The sequence below is a fragment of the Brienomyrus brachyistius genome, chromosome 7, assembly GCF_023856365.1.
Source record: "Brienomyrus brachyistius isolate T26 chromosome 7, BBRACH_0.4, whole genome shotgun sequence".
NCBI classification, from domain to species: domain Eukaryota; kingdom Metazoa; phylum Chordata; class Actinopteri; order Osteoglossiformes; family Mormyridae; genus Brienomyrus; species Brienomyrus brachyistius.
The window spans coordinates 20028192-20043937 of record NC_064539.1 but is presented as its reverse complement, the minus strand read 5'-3'; the positions used below and the strand labels follow the sequence as shown (position 1 = coordinate 20043937).

The 15746-nt window shown below is 43.0% G+C and overlaps 1 protein-coding gene across 1 annotated transcript; it reads left to right on the top strand.

The window, feature by feature from the left end:
* Window positions 1-4296: 4296 nt before the first annotated feature.
* Window positions 4297-11018, top strand: LOC125746565 (beta-4C adrenergic receptor-like). Its single transcript, XM_049020687.1, has 2 exons — window positions 4297-6052; window positions 9455-11018. The coding sequence occupies exon 1, from the start codon at window positions 4870-4872 to the stop codon at window positions 6004-6006; it is 1137 nt and encodes a 378-aa protein (XP_048876644.1). The 5' UTR covers window positions 4297-4869; the 3' UTR covers window positions 6007-6052; window positions 9455-11018.
* Window positions 11019-15746: the final 4728 nt, after the last annotated feature.

Here is a 15746-nt window from a genome sequence, read left to right as displayed (position 1 = left end):
CAGAAAGAAACTATTCAAGTGCTTTGTTGAGAATGTTCTCTGGCAACATGTAGGACTGTCAGATGCAAAGCAACAGAACCCTATCGCATGTAGGCAGGCAGGTATTTCAGGCCTGGGGCTGGATTGAGGTTCTGTTATTGTAGAATTTGCCCATTTGCACATTCTCAAGGTATTCCACTTTATTTCCCCAGTCCAAACACATACATTTAAGTTAACTGCTGTTTCTAAATTGTCAATAGTGTAAAATTGAGTGTGTGCAATCTGACGGCCTATCCTCAGGCCATCAAACTACTTAACAATTAATTGGTCGCTCCTTACTCATGTACCATGAACTTTGAGCTGTGTTGCCCCTAGCATTTCACTACAGGTTATAGTTGAACTATATACTTTGCAAATGACAAACAAAGCTCTTGAATCCCAGTCGAGTCCTTGATGGCCCAGCATCCTGGCCAGGTTGTACCTCTACGCTGCCTCGGACAGACTTCAGACCTCTCCAAGATCCTGCCCAGAGTTACAACAGTAAGAGTCATCCATCCTGGGACATAGACCACCAAATATACAGTACTCGTTCAAACTGTATGTCTTAATACAATCTGCGAAATAGTATAATTTCTGTATAATGCATTCTCATACAGAACTTAACAAAGAACTCAACTCAGAACTCAACACAGAATTCAGCTCAGAAACAGCTTCCAGATTTAACTAACGTGGACAAAATAGGAAGTCAGCAGTCTTTGCATTCGCAAGTGATGACTTTGCAATAGCGCTAATAGCATGTGAGCAGTTAAGGGTAAAAGACTGACGAATGCACCTGAACTGGCCTACCAGCCCGGCATAGGTTCCAGGCCCCCAATGACCCTGACCAGGGGAAGCATTAAGCATTAAGATGGATGGATGGATGAAAATATACTGGCCATACACATCACACATCAATCCAGAACAGCCTTAGCTAACATCCCACATGCTTTGCAGCTATTCCATCTTGTTATTCCTACTGGTAAGGTCACTTTCATCAAACACCTTATTGCCGAAACATCAGTGAGGTGAAATCATCGAGTCTGGTACTAATGACATAGAAATCAGTAAATAAGCTTTTTTTTTTTTTTGCCTGTACGAACATTTCAGAAGCACTAAGCGTGGGAATGAACTTACAATGGCTTTCGCAAACGGAGGAGAGTTACCCTCCTGGGTTTCTTCTGGTGCCGCTGTGGGTTCCCACACAGGAAATACCTCAGCTGGTACGAGGCAGCTGATCGTCTGCAGGGCCGTGTTCACTGTGGGTGCCCCCTCTTGGCAGAGGTCAGGCAGGTCTGTCACATCGACTCCCGTAGACCCTGCAGCTGTCCGTCAGTCTGGATGATTGTTTGCCAAAACGTCTCCATCTTCAGGAGTACCACCTGTGTTTAACCTTCTGCTTGGAGTTTCCTGTCACACATGGGTTCCCATGGTTTATAAACTAGGCCAATGCTGAATGTTGAATTAGGTTAAAAAATGCATTTTCAGTGCACTGCTACAACACACAATGCAGAGCATGGACCGGGTGTGGGAAATATCTAAAGCGGAAGTACACACAGGAACACCAGAGCGGCTGGTCTCGGCCCAGTATCAAGAAGCAAGATTTCTTACTGAGCCAGATAATTTGGCGGATTTAAGGTAGTCTGGGCTAAATGCAAGTGAATGAAGATAATGCCTATTTAAAATGCGACACCTTAAATCCAACAAGTTATCCAGCTAAGCAAGAAATCCTGTTTTGTAATACAGATCTCTGGCCTACATGAGCCACACCTGACAGCATTACCGACTGTCAACCAGGCGGCTTTCAGAACACAAGGGAAGTTTTATTGTCAACTGAACCCAAAAGACACCAGAAATAAATAGGACCCTCGATGAGTCAGAACAAGGGCTACAACTAACTAGAACCAAAACAGGGGTACAAAGAGCTAACTAACCAAAAAGAGGTATCCACAGTGAACACAGACATAAGAACTCTAACACCTACAGCACAGCCACTTCCAATACTTACAAACAATGACTGACAGAGGAACTGGACAAGGGCAGGCACATATGCCCTGATGACGAGGGCAAAACAAAGAACAAATGTGGGGCATTGGAACAAAGATTACATAAGATCATTACAGATTCCATTACAGCTACAAATAGGGATAACGAAGAACAAATGCGTAAAACAAGACCCAGCACAGCAGTACAAACACAGGAGGACTTAATTAACATGGGGGTATATCCAACTGAGTACTGGGGCAGAGAACTCAAGCCTCAAACCCATGATGGTAAGGTTATATGGTCCTCCACTGCAGACTCAGCCCGTTCAAGCATGCGGCAGCCTGGGTAGCAGAGAGAAACACTCAGGACGGAAAGGTACTAAACACAGGACAGTATAGGATGGCCAGCAACACCTGCAGGACAAATGGGGAAAAAAATGGACCAAATGGGACAAGATGGGGACTGATCCTGACTACCCACACAAAAGCACAGGGGTTCTATACACGTCAGACGCAATTCTGACACTTTGCCTTGGGCCCCACAAAATCAGGAGAGGCCTTGGTGGGACATTTTATGAGAAGATAATCAGAGGCCTCCGCCTCCAAGAAAAACCAGATGTTGCTGATATATCTCTGTGTCCTACTTCTTTCATTCTGGATTCACTTGAAACCAAGTAACTACTTGCTTCAATTTAATGTTTTAATGTCGGTAGAACCCTTGGAGAAGGTTTAAAACCCTAACCTGATAAGGATAGCTGTGAGTATAACCCAGGTATATAAATGCCAGCTAAGACGTTTACACCAGGGCTGCTGGCGTTGGGGGGTGAAGTGAGGACGGATATGTTTCTGGGAACCCCTACCCCCACCACCCTGGCTGTCAAAATGAATCAAGCCCCCAGAATTCCCTCCTGGTTTATAAAGCGGGGTTGAACTAAATTTACATAAATAAATGAAAAAAATAGCACGACCAAATCATATCAATTGTATTTTACAAAAAATTCAAAATAATAACATCCAACAACTAAGCGACCACTGGACTACTGGCAGGCATGTTTTACTTCATGTGAAAGGCGACGTTCCTCCATTCAGTCACCCATTCAGTCAAAGCTCATCGGGTTCGGGACTAAGAACTATGTTTCCAGACTTTCGAGCACGCAACGTGGCCTCCAGAAAATCAATTCCTACAGCTAAAACAAGGGGAAAAGTGTTTGTTACATAAGCATTTCCACAGCAAGTCCGTATATTGTAATAGCGGGCTGTTTTTACACAACTTTTCCATAGGCTGCTCCCTCGTATTCACAGATGCCCAACCAGGCCACAGTCCAATGTACGACTTTTCCCCGTTTTAAGAACCGAGTCCTTCATGTTCTGGTAATATTATCATAAGATCGTTTGAATGAATGTCAATCTACATTCCTCCGGTGGCGTTACACAACACGGACTAATGAAAGCCATTCCACCGCGAAACAAATCCCAAACAGCTTAGTGTGCTAGAAACTGACACGGATTTATCAGCAAATAACCGTAACTAAGCGTGTCTGCAAAGGTTTTAAGAATTACAGAGAGGTAAAGAAAAAAAATAGATGCATTTCTGCTCACAGCAGCACGAAGTACACTTGATATAATATGGTAAAAAAAAAAAAACTTCTTTTGTCTAGGGTTTGATTGATTTTTGGAGATAACGCTTCAAACCAGACTTTTAAACAAAAAGATGCTGCTGTCTCGTTATCGACCACTGCTTTTTAAAGCGGTTGACAGGTTTTTTTTTTTTAGAGTAAAACTAGTGAAAAATTACATGTACTGCCAATACTGTTTCATTAACCGTCCAAATTCATAAGAACCGTCAACAGAAAGGGTCCCCTGATCTCACCAAAAAACTATTTATAAAGCCAGATCCTTATAACAGGGGACATCGGTACATTGGTAGTGTACGTGGACCAAATGTGTTCGCCATGAGAACTCCTAAAAATACTCGGAACAGGCTGTGCAAAACTTGTCTGAAACAGCCCGTGTTAAACGATGAAAGTGAGGAATAAACACCAGACAGTAGATTAGGTCATACAAACAGTGAAACTACCAATAACTAGAATAAATATTAATGCAAGTTGACAGTAACATAGCCCGTACTCCAGATGTTTACAGTGTAGCACACTGACACTACTGCAAGCGTCAGAGACCAGGCATTCCGAGGCCACGCCCACATGACTGCCCCCTCCTTTGGCTGACAACCAATGAAAAGTCGCAAAATAGCATCGAATGGCCGGTACCTTTATGTGCGACTCGGAAAGCGCGAGCGAGAGACTCGGAGTCCTGCGAGCAGTAGTGGGAGCGCGATGCTCACACGCAGTCTGCACCTTTATGCTTCGGCAGCGCCACTGCACACAGCCCAGCACTGCTTTCCTGAACTATAACTCGAAAAAGATCTTCTCACCCGTTTATGGATAAAACCGGCATATAAAGTCAAAAATAAGGATACATCGTCCGAATGCTGGATACGTTCATATCATCTGTAGTTCACGTGAGTGCGACAACTAAGGCGAATCCGTGATGCGTTGATTGCAGGAGAAATGGAGAACCGAGAATGTATTTTGTTAATTTCCTCTGTCCTCCGTGAATTAAATTCAATACGTGGTTAAAGTTTTGTACTTTTAGGACTGGATAAAAATTTAAAATATTGTTTTACAACATCCAGAGAGGTTAATTGACCTGCTGTCATTTATGTATTTGGGCCATTAGGCTTTGGAAAAATGGCGTTTTTTCTACCCCAGGACTTCCAGAATAACTTTTTGTGTGTCAGATATTTTTCTTTTTTTTTCCACCCCGGTTTCTCGTATTTACTGACAAACTAAACTGCTGACCAACTAAAAAAATGGACATGCGCCATAACATGTCAAACTCCGAGACAGAAATGTATCCTCTGGCTACTGGTTTATGGCTGACGCTGCTCTTGGCCATAATCTTTATCACCATCACCATCGTGTTGGGTAACCTGCTGGTGATCACGGCCATCGCCCACAATGCCTCGCTGCAGACCACCACGAACATCTTCATCACATCGCTTGCTTGCGCCGACCTTATTGTCGGTGTGGCGGTAGTGCCCCCCGGGGCCGCTATACTGCTGACGGGGGAGTGGCCTTTGAGCAGGATGGCCTGTGATCTCTGGACATCGGTGGACGTGCTGTGCGTGACGGCCAGCATCGAGACGCTGTGCGTCATTGCCGTGGACCGCTACGTGGCTGTCACACGGCCGCTCCGCCACAAAGCCTTGCTCAGCAAGCGGCGAGCCCGGCTGGCTGTATTTGCTGTTTGGCTCGTGTCGGCACTCATCTCCTTTGTGCCAATCATGGGCCAGATGTGGCGCGATGCCAACGACGTCAAGGCGAATCATTGCTACGACAACTCGACCTGCTGCGACTTCATCACCACCAAGGCGTACGCCGTCGGCTCCTCCGTGATCTCCTTCTACGTCCCCCTGCTGGTCATGACCTTCCTCTACGTCCACGTCTTCCTCGTGGCCAGCCGCCAGGTACGCCTCATACGGAGGAGCCGGCAGCGATTCCGGGAGAAGCCCGCGTTGGAGGCCCCGTCTGAGATGGCGTGGCATGGCGAGGCAGAACAGGGCAGGAGCAAGAGGAGGTCAACTCTCCTGGCAGCGGTGGGAGAGCACCGGGCGATGAAGACGCTGGGCATTATCATCGGCACCTTCACCCTGTGCTGGCTGCCCTTCTTTGTGGCCAATGTGGTCAGCGTCTACAAACGCGAAGTGCTGTCCATTCTGACCTTCCGCCTACTCAACTGGATGGGCTACCTCAACTCGGGGCTCAACCCCATCATTTACTGCCACAGTCCCGAGTATCATGCAGCCTTCCGGAGCCTGCTGCTGGGGTCCTGGCTACCGTCCGCCACACTCTACAAAGGCCTCAGATCCTGGTGCCCCTGCTCCCCGGGTCCCAAAGAGATAGGGGCCCCCAGGGGGGGGCTTCTGCCAGAGCCGCCTGCCGTCTGACCGTGGCTGATGATGACTTAGGACTTCCACAGGACTCACAGGGAAGGTGAGGCATGCCTTATCGGCACAGCTTGCCGCGTGTAAATGTTCTCACGTCCCGTAACTCATGCACCATTTACATTGCCCCCCCCCCATACTTTTTTTGCCATTCTGTATCAAGTGTAGCTAATCTGAGACTTTTCCATTCAAATATTCTGCCCATTGCAAATACAGTTTTGTTGGTTTTCACCTTTTACAAATAATACAGGATTTTCAAGGACACTCTGTTCAGACAATATCATAGCAGCATTTTGTACATTTTATGGTCCATTAATTAATTGGACCAGTTAAGCTTCGGGAGTAGATAGGTGTGAAAACCAACAAGCTCACCTGCCAGTATTTACACATTTAAGTGACACTGTTGGTTGAATGTGATTTACTTTGGGTTCTGAAACATTTACCTTGGCTCCCTGCAGGGGTTGTTTGGTGCTAATTTTAGTTATTAAATGCTTTGAGGCAATTATTTGTACTCTGCGTCATCTCTCTTGATGTTTCTCGGCCCAGTGAGTGAAAATTAAATTGTTTTCTCTACGTGAAAGCCAGAGGAATTCACGTCTGGCAAGATGGAATCCGGCCAGATCTGAATAGCAAAAACTTGACAAAAAGGACATTAAACTTGTGGAATTCTTTAATTTAACCTTACATATGGTAAAGTCAGATGTTTTATAAGGGGGTAATAGTCATTGACAGCAAAGGTGATACATGCTCAACAGTAAGACCGATTATGAAAATGCACCAGATAAAAGGTGAAATGACATTCAGAATTCTGACACAAGTTTCTATAACTAGCTTGGTAAGGACTAAGATTCACCTTAATCGTTAATAAATTTCTGAGCGTACCCCTACTAAACTCAAAAACATAGCAAGCTGATCTCAGACCAAATGCTCTCCTTTGAAGTAGGTGTTATGATAACATTCAGTAACACTATACTTGAGGGGATACAAGTAAGTTAGTAACTCAGTTATTACTCATATACTAATCATGAACAAATGTAGTAACTGCATGAAATGCACGAACATGAGATCTGTACATAACTAACACTTTGGTTTTTGGTGAAGTGAGTAAGCGTGTACATTATGTGAGCCCCCTGAAGTGAGGCGTTACCATGTTACCCGACTTTGTAGAAGAAATGACAGACTTTTTACCTCCATGTCTTAGGGTTGCTATCATTTTCAGGATCGTTTCTGCTACATTTGAATAATCACACACAAGAAATGTTAAATAAGTCTTTGTTACCTGCATCAGTTTAAATCATCTATGAATCACGATTTGCAAGTGTTCCAGATGATCGTTTTTCTTCTTTGTAAAAGAAACACGATTTTGTTTGATAAGTCACACAAGTGAGTATAATCAGATGTTGGTTAAGTAAGTAATTGCAGTTTTTACATCCACATAACAGCATCCTATATATAAACCATGAGACAGACTAGGTGGTTCCCCAGCTTGTATTTTCCTTTTCACTTTGGACTCTTCTCAAAGAGCTGTTGAAGTACGGATTACAATCAAACTGCTGGATACGGTATTGTCTGTGGAATAGTACGTTCAGAGACGCTATTTAGTTTGGTGTGAAAGGAGTTCAGGCTGCTGTAGCGAATGAATGGATCCTTAGAAAGTGTCACTATATGCATGAGCATCATCTATACCTCGGGGGAGGGGGGGAGGGGGTTTGTGTGTGGCTCAAGTCTCTTTGCCTATGATCAGAAGGTCACTGGTTCAAGCCCAACCTCAGCAGAATAGTCAATTGTCTATGGACCCTTGAGCAAGGCCCTTGACCCCAATCTCAATGGGCACCTTTTTAAGTGGCTGCCCTTTGCTGACAAGCTTTCTCTGACTTATATCTGTGTCCATGTGTCAGGGGGAGCAAGATGTGGTTGGGGAAAAGAGAACTTCATTAGAAGTTTCATTATTACTATATGTACACAAAATACTTCACATATAAATGGAGAAGGAAGTAGTTCAATGACATAAATTCTAATTTAGTCATGGCCTCAAGCCCTATGCCCTTTGCATGTTGCCAAATCCCCCCCCCCACACACACACACACACACACACATGGGTTAAACTTAAATAAGGGCCACCCCAACAGTCTGAAAGGGACATCTGCAATCCTCCTGTGACATTCAGCAGGCTACAGGCGAGATACGATGCGCCTGATCCATTGTCAAAGGTCAGCGTACGTAGGAACTGTGATCTGGGTTAAGATGTGCATTGGGGTCTCATTTCAGCAGCTAAAGAGAGTGAAAAATAGTGCAATTATAGCTCACTGTTTGACTGCGTAACTTCAGCCGAGCTGGACTGTGTCACCGAACAAAATAATACAGCTACTGAATTTGACAGGACAAAGAAATCATTACGAACCATGTGTTTTTAATTCCCGTATAAACATAGCTAAGTATGCTTTCACAACCATGTACATCTTCTAAATTTGACTGCCGCAGGCTAACTGCTGCTTCTTATAATCCTCTTGTCTTGTGTCATGGAAAGATATAATAATTCATCCATCGTGAGGCTTTTTTTTCCACTGGAATCCTACTTTCATCGATACTGTTCAGCGTCGTTTGGATTGGCTTTGTCAGTGATTATGTGGTAGATCCTCCATCTGTTGGACTTCACATTTATACAAATATGTATATACTTTACATATATACATAATCACGCATGAGGTACGCATGAGGACACTGGCATATTGAAATGCGTATTTCTCGCAATGTTTATATCGCAAAGTCCAAACTTTCTACTTTCTGACCCCGTTTGTCTAAATACAGGTGGGCCTGCGTGGGGTGTCCCGACAGATAGGTTAAGTGTCCCGATATAATGTCAGCAGGTCAGATAAGCTGAGCTGTAACGCCCCAGTAGTGCCTAAAACGTTGAATGTCGTTTCTGTCCGCATCAGACCTCTGCTCTCGAAATGGGATCACTGCTGAGTGTGAATGTCTGCCTGTCCCTGAGGTCCTATGGCTCAACAGTTGCATTTTCTAGGAAAATGAAAACTCATCGCATAATGTGACAGCACACTGCTGACAGATTGATTTTACGAAAGAAGTTCTCTACATTACTTTGGGTAAATGGCGATTAAGCAAATGCACAGACTTCATCCCCCCATCCATCTTCTATGATCACACTCAATCAATTGCATTTAAAATACTGTGCTAATAATAACTCAAAATAATATGCCTCAGACTGATAATATTTTACTTTCTCATTTGACTTCCCATTAAAGATAGACTTCAGCTGCTACAGTAATATTTAATCTGCCTGGAGCAGATAACGGCAAGGATCGTAGGTTTCTTCCCCATATGGGCCACACGTGACTCTTTCTGCAATTTCCTTTTGGATTAATGAAGTATCTGTCTATAGATCTATCATATTTTATAAGGCTGAAACATAATACTGTGTTTATATTTCCAGTTTGTCGGACAAGACACCTGCAAGCCAGCTGACTGTCCTGGATACCCTGACACCACCGTGGACCTACCAAAGTGCATTCTGATTGGGCATCTCAGCGCTGATGATGATGTTTCTCACCAACCAACGCCCCAGGCCCTTATCACCAGCCGACTGCACTTTCCTTAGTGTGCTGGCTGATACCGCCCTCTAGTGGCCACTTGTAGCAGTCTCACACTCTTTGCTCAACACAATGTCTCGAGATTTTTTATTTTTTTTTTACCACATGGATATCAGCTGGTGGTACAATATGGGCATCCGTTGGTTTTGACTGACAGGAGCAAATGTAGCATGAAATTTGCGGTGGAACTTGTCTTAAATTATTTGGTATCAGATCTTTCGCTGAGTTTATCTCCAGACAATCTCATGTCATTATTGAATAAGGTCTCGACCGAGATATTTACTTGCTTTGCATGAACACACTTGGTCTTAAAAGGCAGGCAGACATCCCATGCCTGTATTCAATGTGGATATTCTGCCCTGGCATTCAGAACAGGCTTTCCATGGAAACATTGTTTCCAGATGTTCCACATGGATGTTCCATGCAAATATTCCTTGCCGGTGTTCTGTATGATCGTTCAGTGCAGATGTTCCGTGTTCAATAAACACAGACCAATCAGCAACTGCTTATAAGCTGTGACAATCAGAGACTGCAAACCACATGGAGACCTCTCGTCTACAGATACTGTAACATCGGCCGATGGATGGAACTGAACCTAGCAATAAAAATGACCATTGACAATGGAAACATCTACGTATATCATACATTGTTTTTGAGGTTGATCAGAGTTACAATAGACTAAAACTTCTGGAGAACTCATTACAATATTTTCAAGCGACCAGATATTATAATAGAGAATGCGCATGGAAGGGAAGATGCTGAGCATTTTCTGTGCTTTGGTGTTGAAATCTGTGTCATGAGTCTTAAGCTGTGAGGCTGTTGGCTTTTTTGTAAAGTGACCCTTCTTTTCAGATGTTCCTGCCAGATCTCATCATAGATGCTGAGAAGCAACCAGAGCAAGATTCCATATGAGATCAGATCATCTCTGCACCCAAATTTAGGGCCAAAACCTGGAAAAATAATCACATAGTTTGACTGCAGTTTTGCATAGAAGCTATTCTCCATAAACGATTCCCAAGGACATAGAGGCTGGATTTTAGACAGACCAGCTGGCTCAGAACTTTCACAGTATTGTAGCTCCCGCCAATGCAGTAATTATTTTCACCGTTCAGAGGATTCTTTTATCCAAATCACTTATGTAGCATAATTACACCGTTTGCTTATTTGCACAATGGGATATTTTTAAACTTATTCAGCTATAAAACCGCACAGTGGCTGAGACGAGACCCCACAGTGTTCTGGTGCCTTCTCTGCTGTTCAGGGACACTGTAACCCTGGGATCTGCATTCTGTTAGTGAGCCTTTGTGACACCCAGGGTGGTCGAACTGATTGCGTGTGCATGCATATGCATATACTGCTACAAAGTATGCCAGTATATTCTGACTAATAAACAATATTTACACAGGGCTCCTTGACAATAACCTGTTCTGACTGAAAATGCTATTTTTTTCTCTGGCTCACTGATGGAATTCATTAGAAATTGTAAACCACTATATTCAAATTGCTCCCATGGAATGAAGAAACGTGAATGACAGGAGGAGAAAAGGGTGCTGGGTCCAGCACCTAAATGTTTGAGTGTGCGCCATTCACAAAACCAAAAATACAGCCAGTAATTACAGAGTCACTACCAAGTGAATTACCGGGTACAGAAGCACTTAATATGTAACACTTAAGGATCTGCTGCTTAGCTTACTGAGTTTGGCTACACTTTGACACTTGCTCTGGGAAATAAGGAAATCTTTATACGGTAAACATAAACAAAACATAAACTTAAGTCTGTCCATCTTTTAACTAATGGGGGGTGCTCCATGAAGCAGGATTTCTTGCTTAGCCGGATAACTTGTTGGGCTAAATTGATTTAATCTTCTTTCACTTACATTTAGCCCAAACTACCTTAAATCTAAGAAGTAATCTGGCTAAGCAAGAAATCCTGCTTCGTAAAACACCCCCCTAATCTTTGATTAGGGTCGGGGGATAGACAGAACTGATAAACAGGCCGTTCCCATGTCTTTAAAATGACATTCTGTTATTCTTGTGTCTTGAGATCTTAGGGCTGTCCTATTGTTAAGTGCACGAAGGCTCTCTTGCAGACTTTTCGAGCCACTTACGCACACTTTCCATAATTCTGCACTTCTGCAAACTTTATCTGAGGGAATTACCCACAATAATATAATAAGGAACACGCTTTGGTGCTGTCAAGGTAATGTCGCAAAGTGCTGTCCCTATTTATTCCTATTTATATCATTTCATGCCCTTGCGACCTCTCGCACTCTGTTACTTACCAGGTGATGTCAGTTAGGTCTGTGAGGGTTTAGGCCTTAGGAGGGGTATTGGTAGAGGCCCCCGGTCATTTGAAACCTCTCCACACATTACACAGAGCTTCATTTCCATCCATCCATCTTCTCACTACATTTCCTGGTCAGGGTTTCAGGGGAGGGTCCAGGAGCTTATGCCAGGCAGCACAGGGTACAACGGGGTTGATTCCACCTCAGGCAATAGTTATGCACACGGCTATACACTAAGGAGAATTTATAAATACCGGTTAGCCTTAGTGAAAATGACTGGATTGCTGGAGGGAACCAGAGAACTTGGAGGAAACGGGGGGGGGGGGGGGGGGGGGGGGGGAATGCAAGTTCCACACGCAAAGAACAGTGGAGGGATTCAAACCTCTGTCTCTGCCAGACGCTGAATCCCTGTACCTCTGTTCCTTCCATACCAGTCTAATAGCACCTTGGATGTGATTAAGCTAATGAGCTGACGCTACAGTAATTAGGGGTGTGATTTAGGAACCCTCAGGTAAATAGACGTTTGTGGTTTGTCTAATGAATCATGTCTCATGTCACAACCATGATGCAAAGGGTAAAGTGATTACAATTACTGGGTTGCCGTTGATCTCTTACAAAAAAAATGAAGCACAATTTCAACATTTTTCCCCACGCAGAGAATCATCTTGAAACCCGAGAACAGAGGTCACAGGTTACGTGTTCATAAATGGGCGGTCAAGCTAACGGCATATGTTTCATACAACTAAGAACGGTCGCTTTACAACGTTTTGATGCATCTGATGGATTTTCTAATTCTGACATCCGCACACAAACCAAAGGAAACCTGGAACCTCAATGTGTGAGTGAATGTGTCTCTACATCGCTATTTTCTCAAAAGATTCTTCCCTTGTTTTACCTTGTTCTATCAGCATAACTAATCCTTGCAAACATGAACGTGAGATATATATATATAGCATGTGTTTGTGTTAAATATATTAGGTACAGGGCTATCACTGGAAAGCATTACTTTAAAACATTAGATTTTCTTGTCGTCTTTGGCACATTTGAATATGAAACATTCACCAAAATTCAAATCCCACACATTATCAATTACAGAAACAGGGGTCCAGCTTATATGTTCAGACTCGGGGCATCGCTGGGCTTTTGTTAACAGTTAAATAAGAAAGACAAAGTGCAGCTGGGTGTGCATCAGTGTTTTCTTTGTAATTCCCATTGCTCAGCATTAGAAGAATGTTTAATAAATGGATTTCAAGTTTTTAGAATCAAAATGGGTTAGAAGAAAAGGAATATAATTTTTTTTTAAAACTCTGGGGAATGGAGTAAGGAGGAAAACACTGGAGTGGAAGGGTTTGTTTGACTGGGCGTCTGACAAAGCGGCTGGCTTCCCCGTTCACACACCCGTGTGAGTGTGGCACACATGCCGCCCATCCTGCGGGATGCCAAGGCTTCCCCCTCTGGTACCAGCATGCAGTGTGGAGCCTGGAATGCTCAGCTTTTATTTCATTATCAAAGGTAAAATAACAACTGCAGTGGACGCACTGTACTAGGCACAGTACATGGGTGTAAATTTAGGGGGAAATAGGGACACAGTAACCACCCTCAATAACCAAAACCAGCCAGTACAACCCCCTGGACCCCCTTAAATCAGTGGAGACCTCAACCCCCCACCCCATGCTCAACCCAAAATAATGTCCTTGTCAAGATAATGAGTTATATTATAGTAATTTGGGTATACAGTGGTCGTTTGGGTATGCTGAGGTATTTTGGCTAAATTTGGCTAATATTATCTGCAAGATCTCCAAGAAGTACTGGAATAACGTTGCTTTTGCAAATATTGTCAAAAGACTGTATATATACAGTGGTGTAATGCATGGACAATATGATGCATGAAAAATTAGATACCACCTAAGCTCACATTGTACTCAGCTAAACCTAAATCATGCAATAGATGCCTCACCCTCCCAGGAGGACCACACTTCTTACAGCGATTCAAGATTTTATCTTATCTGCCCAAACAATCCAATTTATTTCATTCCAAATATTAAACGTATATAAAATGGTATCTTTTGTGTCCACCGTGTTGGGATGAACAGACTATGAGTACTAATTTTACAATTTAAGAAAGATTAAAGGTTGTAATATGAGTAGAATAGAGTATAAATTGCCTTCTGAGACCTCAGACCAAGAACCAAATATTTTTACCCCATTTTTCTGGATCGAAATTTCCTGTAATAAGAGAAAGGCTATGGTGCATAGAGTGTGAAACTGCACACATAAACCAGTGCTGAGAAAAAAAAAAAAACGTCAGGTGACACAGATCCACCAATCAAATTTGGATTCTAAAAAAAAAACACCGAAGGTTATTCACAGCATCAGTCAATCGATGCAATCATACCTGTCATTTCTGCTCACAATATCACAATTACTGTGCTCATGTAGCTTTTGCCGGGGTATGAAAGAGTACTGACTGTCATCGTTAAACGAAGCCTTCACAGCTGACTCCTCTCCTTTGAAGAGTCCATCTTCACCTATTGCGAGAACAGCTTATTCTCTCCTTCCACTGATTACTGGGTTATTCCTCAATTGCCAACTGAAAAAACGAACTCGGTACAATCAGTCCTTAAAGAGTCAGAGCAGATTGACTTTCTAACGAGGCAAAACAAGATGCATCTGCTTTGAACTCGGCATCGGAAGCCAGATGGAACACACCGTATACTAGTTTTTCTAAGGTTAACCATCCAAAAACTAGCCTTAAATGCAGTGGAGTGCTAGTAAATCAAACAACACTTTGTCTAGGGGCACAATAACCAAAACTGACATGAAAGAGGGCAGTCCTGTACTTTGTTGGATTATTTTGTTTTAAATTTAAAATATAAAAGAAGCCCATATTAGCTCATTGGCATGCTAACAGACGAGTACCAGAGAAATTGTTTTGATGGAGTGCTCTTCTGATCAGGGAATTAAAGCACAATGACAGTACCTTCCCTGCATGTTTGGAGATGACTCAACAACAAACCCAATGATTTATAATCGGATTTGAGAGGGATAATTTAAACCATGAGGCTATGCCACAATGCCAACACAAAATGCGCACTCGCTTCATCTGTCCATGGAGAGGCGCCAGTTAATCAGGAAATAAAAGATCCTGGCAACCATTCAACCAAAATGTTACACTTGTTATGATCATGTCAACACCAAAGTGACCGAATGGAAGTTGGGTTTGCTAGGCATCAGCCTGGAATTTCACAACAGAATCCAGTTTAGGTTAAGCTTTATGTTTAAAATGACTCAGTTCGGGCCTAACTTATGTATGTGGCCAGATGAAACCATTGCAATATTTAATGATAGTAGCATTGAATTTTCAATTGATTCCCCTGTTGAACACAAAGAAGAGCTTTGTTAATAAACTATACATATTTATTCGAGTAATTAGAAACTGCATCTGTACTCCATATCTTCTCACCAAAGGAACACTTGGCACACATGTTCCCAACTCTGGGTGTTAAACACGCTTTTGTGAGGCTGTTCCTGCTGTGAGATCCTGCTTCTAGGTGATTTTAGTTCAGATGAGCCAAACAAACGTGGACTGTTTCCCGGTGAATGAAACCCTTCGTTGGATTGATCACCAGAAGGTGGCATGTTCACTGAGGTTCACGTGAAGGACTGTCTTTACACAAAGAAGCAGGTCAAAAAAACTCAAATGACAACAAGAGGAAGGAGTTAAAGGCAAATAAAACACTTTCTTCAAAAGTCTTCTCCTTTTATAATAGCCTGCACCAAGAAGTGAAACAAGGCAGAGGAACAGGATTCATGCTGTGCGAAACATTTTCATAAAATGATGGGCAAACGC